General features: G+C 40.1%; 1 protein-coding gene and 1 long non-coding RNA gene across 3 annotated transcripts in view; one reads left to right on the top strand and one right to left on the bottom strand.

The window, feature by feature from the left end:
* Positions 1–12,948, top strand: part of ATP8B1 (ATPase phospholipid transporting 8B1) — a 113,471-nt gene extending 100,523 nt beyond the window's left edge. The window contains exons 21-28 of the mRNA XM_024754941.1: positions 1,639–1,771; positions 2,523–2,811; positions 6,750–6,973; positions 8,147–8,230; positions 8,983–9,228; positions 9,554–9,692; positions 11,389–11,519; positions 12,606–12,948. Coding sequence (XP_024610709.1) covers positions 1,639–1,771; positions 2,523–2,811; positions 6,750–6,973; positions 8,147–8,230; positions 8,983–9,228; positions 9,554–9,692; positions 11,389–11,519; positions 12,606–12,830 — 1,471 coding nt within the window. The 3' untranslated portion in view covers positions 12,831–12,948. The remainder of the gene's footprint in view (positions 1–1,638; positions 1,772–2,522; positions 2,812–6,749; positions 6,974–8,146; positions 8,231–8,982; positions 9,229–9,553; positions 9,693–11,388; positions 11,520–12,605) is intronic.
* LOC112406210 (uncharacterized) overlaps positions 9,566–14,275 on the bottom strand; it is a 40,684-nt gene continuing 35,974 nt past the window's right edge. For both annotated transcript variants that reach the window (XR_003004507.1, XR_003004506.1), the window contains exons 3-4: positions 12,584–12,849; positions 9,566–9,703 (exon numbers count right to left, since the gene is read on the bottom strand). This is a non-coding gene — a long non-coding RNA (uncharacterized LOC112406210). The remainder of the gene's footprint in view (positions 9,704–12,583; positions 12,850–14,275) is intronic.

The following is a 14,275-nucleotide window of genomic DNA, read 5'->3' on the forward strand; positions in this document are numbered from 1 at the left end:
TTCTAGTGCAGCGGTTTTCAACTGGGGTAGGGGAGGTGGGGACTTTGCCTTCTGGGGAACACTTGGCAATGTCTGGAGACATCTTTGACTGTCACGGTGGGGAAGGAGGGGGGCGCTCCTGGCTTCCAGGGGGTAGAGGCCAGGGATGCTGCTGAACACCCTACAGTACAATAGACAGCCACACGCAACACGGAATTAAGTGGCCCAAGACGTCAGTAGTGCCAAGGTTGAGAAACCTGTTCTTAAAGGTGAAGAATAAAGGCTCTATGTGTGTAACGAGGAAAACTCTGGCTCAGATTTCGGAGTCCTGAGTCCTCATTGCAGTTTTCCCATCAACTCGCTGCAGGCAAATCACGTTCTCTCTCTCGGGCTTGATTTCCTTATTTGTAACATGAAGAAATTGGATATTTAGAGTCCCTTTTACTCCAAAATTCCACAACTCATTTTTCTATCACATGAGTGAGTTGTATGTGGTCTTTTCAATAATTTGTCGATATAAAGCACTGAGAATATCTCAAAAGCAGACATAACTTTGTGTGGAAATAAGTTTTTTTCTGCCCAACAGTGGTCACTGTTTGTAATACACTAGGGTTCACCCCTGTGTATTATAATTCAGGTCAAGATTGCCCTCCTTCTGTTGCTTGTGAACACATTTTCAACTGTATCTTCCTTTAGCTGCCTTTGGCAAATAATGAAGTACCATGAACATGGTGCCTCCATGGTGGAGGAATCAAGACTTAGTAAGATTATATGCCACTTAATTAAAAAATGGGCAAAGGACTTGAATAGACATTTCTCCAAAGAGGACATACAAATGGTCAATAAACATGAAATAATGCTCAACCTCACTTAGCATTAGAGAAATACAAATTAAAACCACAATTTCACCTCACACGGATGGCTACTATAAAAAACACAGAAAGTAACAAGTCTGGGCAAGTATGTGGAAAAATTTGAACCCTGTGCACTGTTGGTGGGAATATAAAATGGTGCAGCCACTATGGAAAACAGTATGGTGGTACCTCAAAAAGATTAAAAATAGAATTACCATATGATCCAGCAATCCCACTTCTGGATATATATCCAAAAGAATTAAAAGCAGGGACTTGAATAGATATTTGTCCACCCATGTCCATAGCGGCATTATTCACAATAGCCAAGAAGTGGAAGCAACCTAAGTGTCCACTGACAGATGAATGGATAAACAGAAATGTGGTATATCCATACAATGGAATATTATTCACCCTTAAAAAGGAATAAAATTCTGACATATGCTACATGAATAAACCTTGAGAACAGTGAAATAAGATAGTATTAAGTGAAATAAGCCAATCACACAAAGACACATACGATTCCATTATATGAGGCAGAGTGGTGATTACCAGGAGCTGGGGGGAGGGGAGAAGTGGGGAGTTGTTATTTAATAGGTATAGAGTTTCATTTTAAAAGATGAAAAAGCTCTGGAGATTGGTGATATGAATATACTTAATACTACTGAACTGTATACTCAGAAACAGTTAAGATGATAAATTTTATGTTGTGTTTTTTACAATTTTTAAAAGATTATATGTCAAAATTGTCTCACAGTCAAGGACCTGTTCATGGTCTTGTACTTTAAACACTTAAATTTTCCCCCAGTGCTCTTCTTCATACAAGGATGGGAGACCAGAGGAACAGAAGTGGAGTCTATGCAAAATTTGTACCCCAAGTACACGAACCTTTTTTTCCATCTGGTGGAAACCGTGCCTTAATAATCACTGGTTCTTGGTTGGTATGTATTAGTGTCTCTCCCTTTGGCTCAAACTGAAGCAGGTCATTCTGGACCAATTTTAGATGGTTTGTCATATTAATTACCAACCTAAAAATCTCTTAGCCTATAAATAAAGTGCAATTTCCCAAGTCTGAGAGTTTATATGATACATATAATATTATATGATACAAACTGGTGGCAGTGGTTATTACTAGTTTATCAACTAACTAGTTGATCATTAATTTAAAATATTCTTTGTATAAATTTTTCTAGTAAATATTTTATAATCGGAACAATATCATCAATGATATAACCCAAGAATTATCCTTCAGATGATTAAAGTCTTGGGAATGGTACCTTTTTAAAAAATAAATTTATTTATCTTGGGCTGCATTGGGTCTTTGTCGCTGCGTGTGCGCTTTCTCTAGCAGCAGCAAGCAGGGGCTACTCTTCGTTTCCGTGTGTAGGCTTCTTATTGCCGTGGCTTCTCTTGTCGCAGAGAACGGGCTCTAGGTGTGTAGTCTTCAGTAGTCATGGCCCGCAGGCTCAGTAGTTGTGGCTCATGGGCTCTAGAGCGCAGGCTCAGTAGTTGTGGTGTACAGGCTTAGTTGCTCCGTGGGCATGTCGGACCTTCCCGGACCAGGGCTCGAACCCGTGTCCTCTGCATTGGCAGACGGATTCTTAACCACTGCGCCACCAGGGAAGTCTGGAATGCTACTCTTGTTATTAAACCCCAAATGGTTAGAATCCTTTCCCTTTCTGATTTTCACAGAATGAAATTCTTCTCGAGAAAAAGACCAAGAGAAGTAAGATTTTGAAACTGAAGTTCCCCAGGACAGAAGAAGAAAGACGAATGAGGACACAAAGTAAGAGGAGGCTGGAAGCTAAAAAAGAGCAGCAGCAGCAGAACTTTGTCGACCTGGCCTGTGAGTGCAGTGCGGTCATCTGCTGCCGGGTCACCCCCAAGCAGAAGGCCATGGTGGTGGACCTGGTGAAGAGGTACAAGAAAGCCATCACGCTCGCCATTGGAGACGGGGCCAATGATGTCAACATGATCAAAAGTGAGTCTCGCACATGGCCAGTGCCACCTGAGTCGGTAGAGAGGAAATGGCAGGAACATTTTTGGGGGTAGTTTTTTTCTGATTTCATTGCTTGGGCTTTTATGAAGCAGACCTTTAATAAAGGCACTTAACTGTGGTAACTACACCTGTGACCCTGCCCTCAGGAAGCTTACAGTCCACTCAGTAGGAGAGCGCAGGCATGATTATTCTATACAAAGAGTGCCAAGTCAAAGATGAGCTCTGTGTGGGTGAACTTATCCTTATTTGTTTCCTTCTTTTACATGTTTGGACTTGGTTTTGTGTTTTCTCCTGCCGCTTCTCCTCCCATATTTCTTCAGGGCTTATTAAGAACCCTGCTATTTAATGTTTTGCAAAAATTCCTGCTGAGCTTGCCATAAATTATTGAACTCTCTTTGTTATTTGTTTTGGGAATATTATTCTCCCACACCTAAGCATCGTTTTCTGGGGCTTTCTTCTTGCCTTTGGTAAATCTGTTGAACTTCACCCTTAGGTGACCTAGTGTGAGCTCAGTGTAACATTGAAGCACAGCTCTGACATCGCCTCAACATTCTCCTGACCTCCCAAGGTCATTTTGCTGGTTGGAAGACCCTAGGTACCCACAAATTGACAGATTGAGTTCTGTCCCTGCAGAGATACAATTTTGCTGGTATTAAAAGCATACGGAACCAAACCCTCATCAATATGTCTGAATCCTGGTCCTTTTTCTCCCTGTATTACTTATACAGGAGTATCTTGTAATGAAAATGCCCAAACTAATGAGACCTGAATACTTGCCCTCATCCTGATGCCAGCATGCTGTGTCACCCTGGGCTCATGCTCAGGCCTCAGTTTTCTCATTTGAGAACAAGAAAATTATCTCTGATGTCACCTCTAGCTTTGTAGTATTTTTCTTAAGATGAATTATATACACACGTCCTGTGGTGCCGGGTAGCTTAAATGCATCATATGTATACACACATCCTGTGGTGCCGGGTAGCTTAAATGCATCATATGTATAACTAGACTTTTACTTCAGCCTGTTTCGTAACTCTTCTCTTTCTTTCCTTAGAGTCTCTTCCTTCTCCTCCTTGATATATACTAAGAATATTCCAACTTTATCTTCCTCAAAAGGAGTCAGCTATATAATGTACGTTTTCTCGCTTCTTCATGTGTATGTCTGTGGCCACGGCCAGTTTAATTCCTTTCCACCGTGTTTTGCACATGTTCATCCTGCCATGCGAATGGCATTTCTTGCTCTGAGTTAGATCTATTTCTTTCCTCTGTAGCCAGCTCTAGTTTATTTTCCATTATGTACCTTTTAACGTAAATGACTGTGCCAAAAGGGCAAGTGACTCAAACATTATTTTTCTTCAGTTTATAATGAAGACTTCTAGATGCTGGGAAAGGGGGACTCCGTTTCAGATTTCCCGATTATGTGACTGAGACTTGAAAACTCTTGTTCCTCTGAGTTCAGCAACTGATAGCAAAAGGGATCACACAAAGTTGGCATAGATAACCTGTTTTTTCTTGTTTTCAGAATTTTATTAAGCTCTGTTATGTGATACACACTTTTATATATAATGTAGGAGACATCCACTGGGATGGAAATCAAAGGAACTCAGGTCTCCTTGGAAGTCAGTAGCTTAACCCAAGTATTAAGTGCCTTTTTGAACTCTGTGAAAACTGTCATCTCTTTTACCTACATCAGGAACAATGAACCGAAAGAAACTGTTCGTTGTTTATAAAGAAGTACAGTGAAATTTAAGTGTCCAAAAAATCTGACCACTTGCTAACATGTTTCATGGTTAGTGGTGTAGTCTAGGAGAAGTGGAGGGAACTGCAGTCCACCATGGTTTGCCCCTAGCAAGGATCCAAGGACCCTCGGATACTGCCCTCTCTCCCGCTTGCCTGAAGATGGCTGGTGGGTGTTATTTTCCTTGGCCTAAATCCTGAGAATGAACAGGCAGCATTAGAGAGGCAAAAGGAAGCGACCAGCTTGTCAGGGAATTATGAAGTGGCCTACTGGGCAGGCATCTGAAACCACATCGGCAACTTCAGGGAAGCCTAGGTGCCTGTGTTCAGGTTTTAGGAAAATACAAACAAAAAGCAGTGTGGCCTGATAAAGCACATCTGTTCAGTTGCCGTGAGTCACTCTGTAAACTGTGGCAGTGTTCACTTCACATGCTGTCCCTTGGTCTGCTCGGCAGAGGCTGGACTGGATGTCAGGGCCTGGGGCGGTGGCTCCTCTTCCTTGTCTCTGACAGAATCTCAACATTTCCCTGTTATTTGTTCAGAAAAGAAGGCCACGGTTTGGTAGGAAAGAACAGCTTGGCAACCACAACTGGTCATTAAGAACGATTTATGTGTATAAAGAGGTTATAAGTATTGACTGAGATGCAGTTAATTCTATTTTATAGAATTGCAAAGTGTTATTAAAGACTTAGGTTTTGGACAAGTCACTATGTTAATGCCAGACCTTGTATTCTGCAAGTGGGGCAGGAGTTGTGGAGCTCCTTTTAGTTGGAGACTCTGCTGAGCTGGCAGGCACTTCTCAGGGTCTGAGTAGTAACAGGTTGTATTCTGCAACACATGTTCTAAAAATGATCTCACTTCCATGACTTTTAAGACCTAGATAAAACTCATAATTCTCTAAGTGGAACATGTGATTTAATGACTATTGGGAGCATGGATAAAATTGGGACTTTCATTTTTATCCATTCTGGAAACCTCCCCTCCTCAAAACAACTGTGTGTCTTGGGGTCTCAGTGGGCCATGCATAAGCCTCTGAAAGTTTAACAGTATCTAAGTTTAAACACTTTTGGTTGCAAATATTGGAGAACAATTCAAGTTAGCTTAAGACAAAAAGAAACCTATTTTAAAAGTTACAAATATGTCTCATGCTGCTCAAGAAGCCAGGCCTCAGGAATATGCTAGAACCAGGACCTGAAGCTGCACCAGGAACCCAGTGTCTGCCCTTCTCTCTCATCCTTTCTCTAGACTACTTTATTTCTCTGCCCCTCAGAAAGAAGTATATCCATCCCACAACTCAAAAATTTACATGTTAAAATTCCAAACAAAAACACACCCAAATCCTAACTCCAAAATACCAAGAGACCGAGGGAAACAGATCCCTTTAGGTACTTTAAGCAGGAAGTGATTAACAGAGGGGACCAGGTGCTCATGAAAATTCTGGATGAACTGAAGAAGTTAAGTTCTAGGCTGTGTCTGCACGTCTGGGTCACTCACCAGAGGAGCTTCTAGCTTTGAGGCTCCTCTGAAGAGCTTTCCAATTGAGAAGCCCTTGCAGTTGTTTATCAACATCTGGGCAGCTGGAGAATGGATATGAATTCTGCTGCAGAAATGCCACAAAGGGAAGGGATGCTGGGCTCCAATTTGCTTCTGCTTCCAAGTCACAAGCAGGTCCAAACAAGTGGAACTTAATTCACAAAGAGAACCTAACTGCAAGGGAGTCTAAGCAATGTAGGGTTTTTATTTGCTTTCCCACCTCTCCAATTAGAACAAAAGTTCCACAATGAAGGAGAGCCCATTCGTAGTATCTACCATAGATTATGTATCTGCCCATGGCTGACTCAGCTGTGGCCAGGGAGGCAGGGACACACGGTACACATGGATGCCTGGGGCTCACCCTTTGGGTGGGAAGGATGGCTTATGAGCTGGGCAGATAATCCAAATGGAATTCATTACCCACTTGAGATCCTTTCACAAATATTTATGGAAGCCCAAGCACGTGCTATGTTTAGCAACTCGTACTTCTGAGTTCAGAAGCTGGGGGTGCGGGATGGTGAGCAACAGTTTTCACATTTATTGTTTCATAAATTTGAGGGGTTTTTTGTATTGCTATGGAAACATTTTTATCATCTCAATGTTTTGCCTTAAAATAAGCTTATGATTCAGTTATCTTCTCCCCACCCCCACAGCTGCCCACATTGGTGTTGGAATAAGTGGACAAGAAGGCATGCAAGCTGTCATGTCAAGTGACTATTCCTTTGCACAGTTCAGATACTTGCAGAGACTGCTGTTGGTGCACGGCAGGTGGTCTTACATAAGGATGTGCAAGTTCCTACGATACTTCTTTTATAAAAACTTTTCATTTACTTTGGTTCATTTCTGGTACTCCTTCTTCAACGGGTACTCTGCACAGGTAATATACCATCATCATTATTATTAAATGAGTAGAGCTCTTCTCTTACATGAATAAAACTATGTCTGAAATGTTCTTCCCCCTCCATATTTGCAGTTTTGGTGCTCTCTCTTAACAGCTGAGGTACAGATTAAGTTTATGAATCTTCTAAAATGTTTCTGGTGCTTTAAACCTATTTTATTTTGCCTTTAAAAAGGTAGGATTTGTTCCTGGTCTGCTGACTTTTGTTTATGTGTCTTTGCCTTCACCATAGATTTTTTTTTTTCCCCAAGTCACCTTGCCATTAAGAATAGTGATAACAAATTGTTCAACTTTGAAAAAATTGTTCAAATTTAAGTATAAAATTACATCGGGGCTGAAGGGATTATATAAATTGGGGATGATCATAGATCTAACATCATGTCTCCACTGTTGGTTTTTAAATTTTAACATTTTGCTGAAATGGGAGTGGGGGCATATCTACAATGTTAAATTGTTGATATGGCAGAAACACACCATTAGCAAAAAACCTAAGTCAGTGCCTGTGGTTGTCCAAACTTCTTTGATGCTATGCTACAGACAACTGGCATGAGAGGAGGCCAGGTGTAGAAACTGGAGGCCAGGATGTCTTGGGGTTTTGAGCAAGGTTGGGGCCTTCTTCCTGTTTCTGTGCAGGATGGTGTATCACTGTTGGTGCTGAGTAAGCCCATTTCCTCTATCCCCCACTGAGGACTGGGGTGTGCACAGCCTTGCTTATCCTTTTCAGAAAATTCTGGTTTATAAAATGTTTAAATGGAAATGCTGGACTGGCAAGAGCAAAGTATATCTGAACGGTACTTACGTGCTTTTGAACCAGTTGCATGTAATCTAATTCATTAATAAAAGGGATATAAAAGACGATGAACACTGATTTGTTTTCCAGCATTCTTCAAATAGACCAGACTCCTTTTCCAAAAACTTTTCAGAGTCTATTTCCCCACTTATTTTACGGGGAAGATTATTGCCTGTGGAAAGCCCTTTGATTCTGTCCATTCGATCAAAACAAACTCGTGCCTGCTACTGGCATAGCTGGCAAGGGGAGGGGTGTTTACTTTCCCTGGGGGCGCCCCTGCTTTGAGGGCAGATGCGCACATATTAACTAGGTAGGCAACATTTCTTCGTCGGTGACCCACAGACTCTGTCATCTCCTCACAGACCGCGTACGAAGACTGGTTCATCACCCTCTACAATGTGATCTACTCCAGCCTGCCCGTCCTCCTCATGGGGCTGCTCGACCAGGTAGGAGCCTGGCGCTGCCAGGGTCGCTTCTGGACAGACTGAGTGACTGTTTCAAAGCAAATATTTCAATGCATTCTTTTGGTTTTCACTTCTTTCTGAGTAAACCCTATTATATTTCTGCTGTCAGGCAACAAGAGTAACTGCTATGCTTGTTTTATAGTAAGAAGAGAGGATTTCTGTGCCTGGGTTGAATTCATTGACAAAAGAGTTTATTACCCTCATTTCCGACACTAAGATTTTCTTGTTAGATACCTAACAGTATGTCTCTACAATAACAACTTACACATCTTTAAAGTAAATTACTTTAATACCTCCCCAAACTTACAGGTTTAATTTCCAAATTAGTCCGCATTCACATTCTTCCGCATTTTTACAGAAACTGCTTTCAAGAATAAAAAGAATAATTTGGAATTAACTCATCGATGTGTATGTGAAAATGCTTTCCCAAAGTATTAGAAAAAATGTATTCTCAGAAAGTAAAAATAGGCTTCCTACACTGCTTTCTTAAGCAGCAAAATAGTAATACTTTACCCAGTCTCAGAATTAAATATCAAATGACAAATGATGGTGGACTACAGTAACGAGGTTGCTCTCTGCACAAAGAAATCATTCAGGATTTATCATCTTGTTTAGTTTTTGCCTTCCTAGAACTTAACAAGTTGCAACTCCTTTCGAGACAGAGGTTGTGACGTATCTCGAGTTCTTTGATCCCAATGGACAGCACTCAACTGTAATTGTGTTTTCCCCTTAAGGATGTGAGCGACAAACTGAGCCTCCGCTTCCCTGGGTTATACATGGTGGGACAAAGAGACTTACTATTCAACTACAGGAGATTCTTCGTAAGCTTGTTGCACGGGGTTTTAACATCTTTGGTCCTCTTCTTCATACCTCTTGGAGCTTATCTGCAAACTGTGGGACAGGATGGAGAGGCGCCCTCAGACTACCAATCTTTTGCTGTCACAATTGCCTCTGCTCTTGTAATAACAGTCAATTTCCAGGTATGTGGCTTTAGTCAACTGTTTTCAGTACCTGTTGGTACTGTATGCATTTCTGTATGTAGACCAGCGTGCACATCCGCCTGGCTCCCATTCTTCCTCCAACTGAGGCTCTGCTGCTTTGCAAATATGAATGGATGCTATTTTCATCCCTTATACCAAACATATTTCCTATTTCTTGCCTGAGCCAAAGATAGCTTCTGATTGTTCAGTATTCAAGCCATACCATGCTTAAATTGCTGAATTCTATTTTCAGAATCCTTAGATCCTTTATTTCTTGCTAACTCCCCAAAATGAGTGCTCTGTTTTTCTCTGGTTTCCCCAACAGATTGGCTTGGATACTTCTTATTGGACTTTTGTGAATGCTTTTTCAATTTTTGGAAGCATTGCAATTTATTTTGGCATCATGTTTGACCTTCATAGTGCCGGAATACATGTTCTCTTTCCATCTGCATTTCAATTTACAGGTTGGTATTTTCTAAATTCCAAAAATAAATAAATAAAAAATGTCATTAATTTAGATTCTGACATAACTTCAGGGTAAGTAACAACATAAAGTGTAAATTACTGCTAGTGAAAATTAACGTCCTGACTAGAATTGGGGGTGGTGGGTTGGAAGGGTGGTAACGTGATGGGAGGAAAGCAAATTAAAATAACTAAGCTATAACTGTGCTTATTTTTCTTCCATAAAACCTAATATTAGTAGGTTATTGGGAAACTGGGAATACATGTATTGCTGGCAGCACTATAGTTTAATCTTTCTAAAGCACTACCTAGAAATATGTAATGAAATGAATTTTTGTGTACATTTTGATCCAGTATTTCCACATGGGGAAAATACCCTAACATGAAACACACCAAATTTTGGAAAGATAATCTGTACAAAGACTGTATCACTACAACATTTCTAATTGTCTTTTAAAAATTGGAAATAACCCTCCCTAAGAATATCAAATTAGCTAAACAAACTGTGAATCCCAGATGATGGAATTCTAGAACTTAAAAGTGGACTGCATCATCGGAAATACATATACAGAGCAATAAGTAAACTTATAGAAAACAAAACAGTTTACAGCTATATAAAATATATGACAAATGCTAGAATGAAATAAATATCAAAAATATTATAAATAGCGTGAATTAGAATTTATGAACATCTTATTATGGATAGAGTAGTTTGGATTCACAGTGGAAAAAAATTCCCCATAAACTCATTTCCCTGTAAAAGATTAGGTTTTTCTTTGTTTGTTTGTTTTAATGATCAGTTGTTGGGTTATAAAAGACAATTGCTATGGTAACCCTTTTCTTACTGGGATTGAGCTCATTTATTTTATGAATGGGTTCTTGCTTACTGACTCTGTGTTTTAAAATTTTAGTACCCACTTAGAATATTCTCATAGGGAATGTGTTTTAAACCCATACACATTTATGCTATTATTTTTATAAACTCACAGTGTAAGTACAGAAAATATTGTGAGAAACCTGGTTCTAGTTTTAAAATTGAGTAGTATATGGTCACCTGGTTGTATTACAGAATTGAATTGTTACTTCCTCTGACATAAAAACTAGTAGCCTAATTCAGTGGTAAAAGCCTAGCTCTAGTCAGATGGGCATGGGTTTTAATTCAGGAGTTGCCATAGCTAGTTCTGTTACCTTGGGCAAATTTTTTTACTCTCCACAAACTCAGTTTCTTCATGTGATAGAGGGCAATACTCCTCTCTCAGAAATGATTAAGTGGCATGACCTAAGACACCCAGCATAAGGCTTATCCCACAAATGGCAGTGCCCATTGTTAATACATGGCGTTTCAAACCAAAACTATAAATTGGAAGTGCTTTTTTAAGTTCCTGAAAAAATCCAAAAGTATACATTGCCTACTTTTCCATTTTTAATTAATGCAATGTCAACAAATGTACTTTCTTTTTTCGCTATTTATATGTTCACATATACACTTGCCTTGTTCCAAAGAATTTACGTGCCTAATTCTGCTTTGCTTAGTCTGGTTTTAAAATGTTCATTCCTTGAGCAGTGGTGGGATGTTTTCGGGAGGGCAATCTGGTTGTAAAAGCTCACCACAGAGAATCCACTTGTGGACTGTGGAATATTAGCTATGCCCCCCTTGGGATGAAAACCATTGTGATTCATTCTCTGTGCTTTTTCCAGGCACCGCTTCAAATGCTCTGAGACAGCCATATATTTGGTTGACCATCATCTTGACTGTTGCTGTGTGCTTGCTGCCTGTTGTTGCCACACGATTCTTGTCAATGACCATCTGGCCATCAGAAAGTGATAAGGTATAGAAAAAAAAAGTCTTCTCCTAACTCTGAGCGCCTCTCACAGAAATCAAAGCATTTCTCCAAAGCAGCTTTCCTGCAAAATTCTAAGCTCTTGGGAAGTTTGGTCTGAAAATTTTTTAGGACTACTCTTTTTTTTATTACAAAAATTACAAAATATCAAAAGGAAAATAGTACAATGAACCCCCATATATCTATCCTCTCAATTTAGCAATTATACTATTAATATTTTGCCCTGCATACAGGTTGGGGTTTTTCTTCATTTAAGGGAAAATGAAAAATCTTGTAGCATGATCCTTTGAGCTACAAGTAACAGGGAGATATGGCTCAAAATGGTTCAATGATGATGTATCACCTCCACTCACATCATAATTAGCTTTCAGGCTCAGCTGATGGGCAACTTAATGTTATCAAAAAAGAACTGGGGTTTTTTCCATCTCCCCCCTCTGCTGAAAGATGGCTACAGGAGTTCCCGGCACTGCGTCCTGACATGTCAATATCCAGGGGAAGATTAAAGACTGATTATGCTGTTGCTTTCCCTTAGGAGGCTGGCAACGTTTTTTTGTTTTGCCTGGGAACTTTTTATGGAAGGGCCCAGCACACTTTTCTCAGGCCTCATTAGCCGGAATTAGATCACATGCCCATTCCTGGACTAGTAGAGGGCAAGTCAAGTCCTACCCCTGGGGGTGGCGTCCACATGGAGGAATGTGGCTGTAAGCAGGAGGATGGTACCTGAGTAAACTCATTTCCATCAGAAAGGAGGAGGAGGAGAGAACAGCTGCTAGGTAGGTAGCCTTCACTATCCTCCAGCCTTCCCTCCTCCACTGTCAAGGGTGTGCAGTAGCAACCCGGAAGGAGGCTAACAGTCTTTTCTAAACCTGTACCTTTATGAAATGGAAAGAGCACTAGTTTAGGAGTGGGAATCCTGGCACCCCACTTTCTAGCTCTGAGAGCTTGGAAACGTCATGTAACCTGCCTCCCTCCATTTCCTCCACTTTAAAGCAAGTATGGTTATGCCCGCCCCCAAACGAGGCAGGTGTGCAGCCAGTTCTTTTTAACCTTACCCCATCTCTCCTGCTTTCGTAGATTCAGAAGCACCGAAAGCGGTTAAAAGCCGAAGAGCAGTGGAAGCGGCGGCAGAATGTGTTCCGCCGGGGCGTGTCTGCACGGCGCTCTGCCTACGCTTTCTCCCACCAGCGTGGCTATGCCGACCTCATCTCCTCCGGGCGCAGCATCCGCAAGAAGCGCTATCCCCTGGATGCAGTCATCGCCGATGGGACGGCAGAATACAGGCGAACCGTGGAGAGCTGAGGCATTTGCTTCAGGTGACCTGTAGCAAAACAATCACACAAAGGAAAATGTCTTCTTTTTTTATGAGACTCGACTTCTTGAAAAAAAAAAAAAAAATTTGTCACAAGGATGTTGAAGGCAATAACCTTTTTAACAAGCTACAATACTTGGGTTGGACTACTGCAATAGCAAAGCCAAGGAGACCTTTTGAAAAGTCGTATTATTCAACTGTTGATGTTTTGTTTTGATTCAAAGTGAACGTTTTTAACCCCATCTCAATCTAGGACAAGAGAATTAGAAAACGTCTTATTTCAGTTCAAATGGTATTGTACTGTAAAATTACAATTAGATTTTCCTGTCTGGGATCTTCAGCACAAATTTCTCAGACGCTCCTTTATTCCTGGAGTCCACCTTACTAACAAAGATCTTTTATTTACAATGGTAGTGACGAAAGATTCATGAATGTTCATCCCCTAGAAGCTAAGTGGTCTGATGACTTTTTCAGAGTTGATAATGGGGCTGCTTGGTTTCATGGTCTCATATTGGTTTACTAATTCAGCTCAATCAACAAAAATTACTTCACATTTCATAAGTACAAGGTTTTGATCTGTTTCGGTTTACTACCAGGTTAAAAGAGCACATTACATACGTTTACTCTTACTATTATATATTATTTCAGACACTTCCTGTAGTACCAAGTACATTTATTTTCTACTGTCATTAAAAACAGATACTTAAATATTTATGGGCTTTTTAAAAAAAAGCTTTTAAAAACTGAGGGTATCAGTGATAAATTGCAGAATATTTTGCAAAGCTTTCTTTTGAAAAGCAAACTTTTGTGCCTGCCTATATGTAAAGTATTTTATAAGGGACTTGAACAGAGACCTCACTCTTTCCTACTTGTCTTATGTCTTGAGAGAAAAGGCTGTTGGTAGCCATATTTCTAAGACTAACAGTGTATCATTTTAAAACTGAACATAACTTTAGGCAATTATGGAAACTATCCTCAAAGAGGTAAAAGTTATTTATCCAGGGGCTTTTCTCACTCTGTGTTTCACACACTAGTTTCCATGTTTCAGTGAAGACAGAGAAGTGTCTTCAATAATTCTGTTCTTTACCATTAGGCTGTGAATGTTCACAATATCTGTTCCTTTGAATTCCTTATGAGGAAATCACAGCGTGTATATAGTTCACTGTCTAGATATGAAAAGAATATAGCTCTTTAGTCTACGGAAGTAAATTTCCGGAAGTTTACAACTTTTCTTTATCTTGTAAATTTAAAAATTGTAAGTTTTTTTGTGTAATTCTGTCAGTTTCAGATTTCTCTCCCGTTTTGCAAATTGTGGGAAAGGTCGACAATGCAAATGTGTCAAAGACTTACATGGTTGGGTGCAATATTAACAATTTTAAAATGCAAATTGCTTTGGATAAATTATTTCTATATTCTGTAAATCTGAGATTAATGT

This window comes from Neophocaena asiaeorientalis, unplaced genomic scaffold, assembly GCF_003031525.2.
Source record: "Neophocaena asiaeorientalis asiaeorientalis breed wild unplaced genomic scaffold, Neophocaena_asiaeorientalis_V1.1 scaffold124, whole genome shotgun sequence".
Classification (NCBI taxonomy): domain Eukaryota; kingdom Metazoa; phylum Chordata; class Mammalia; order Artiodactyla; family Phocoenidae; genus Neophocaena; species Neophocaena asiaeorientalis.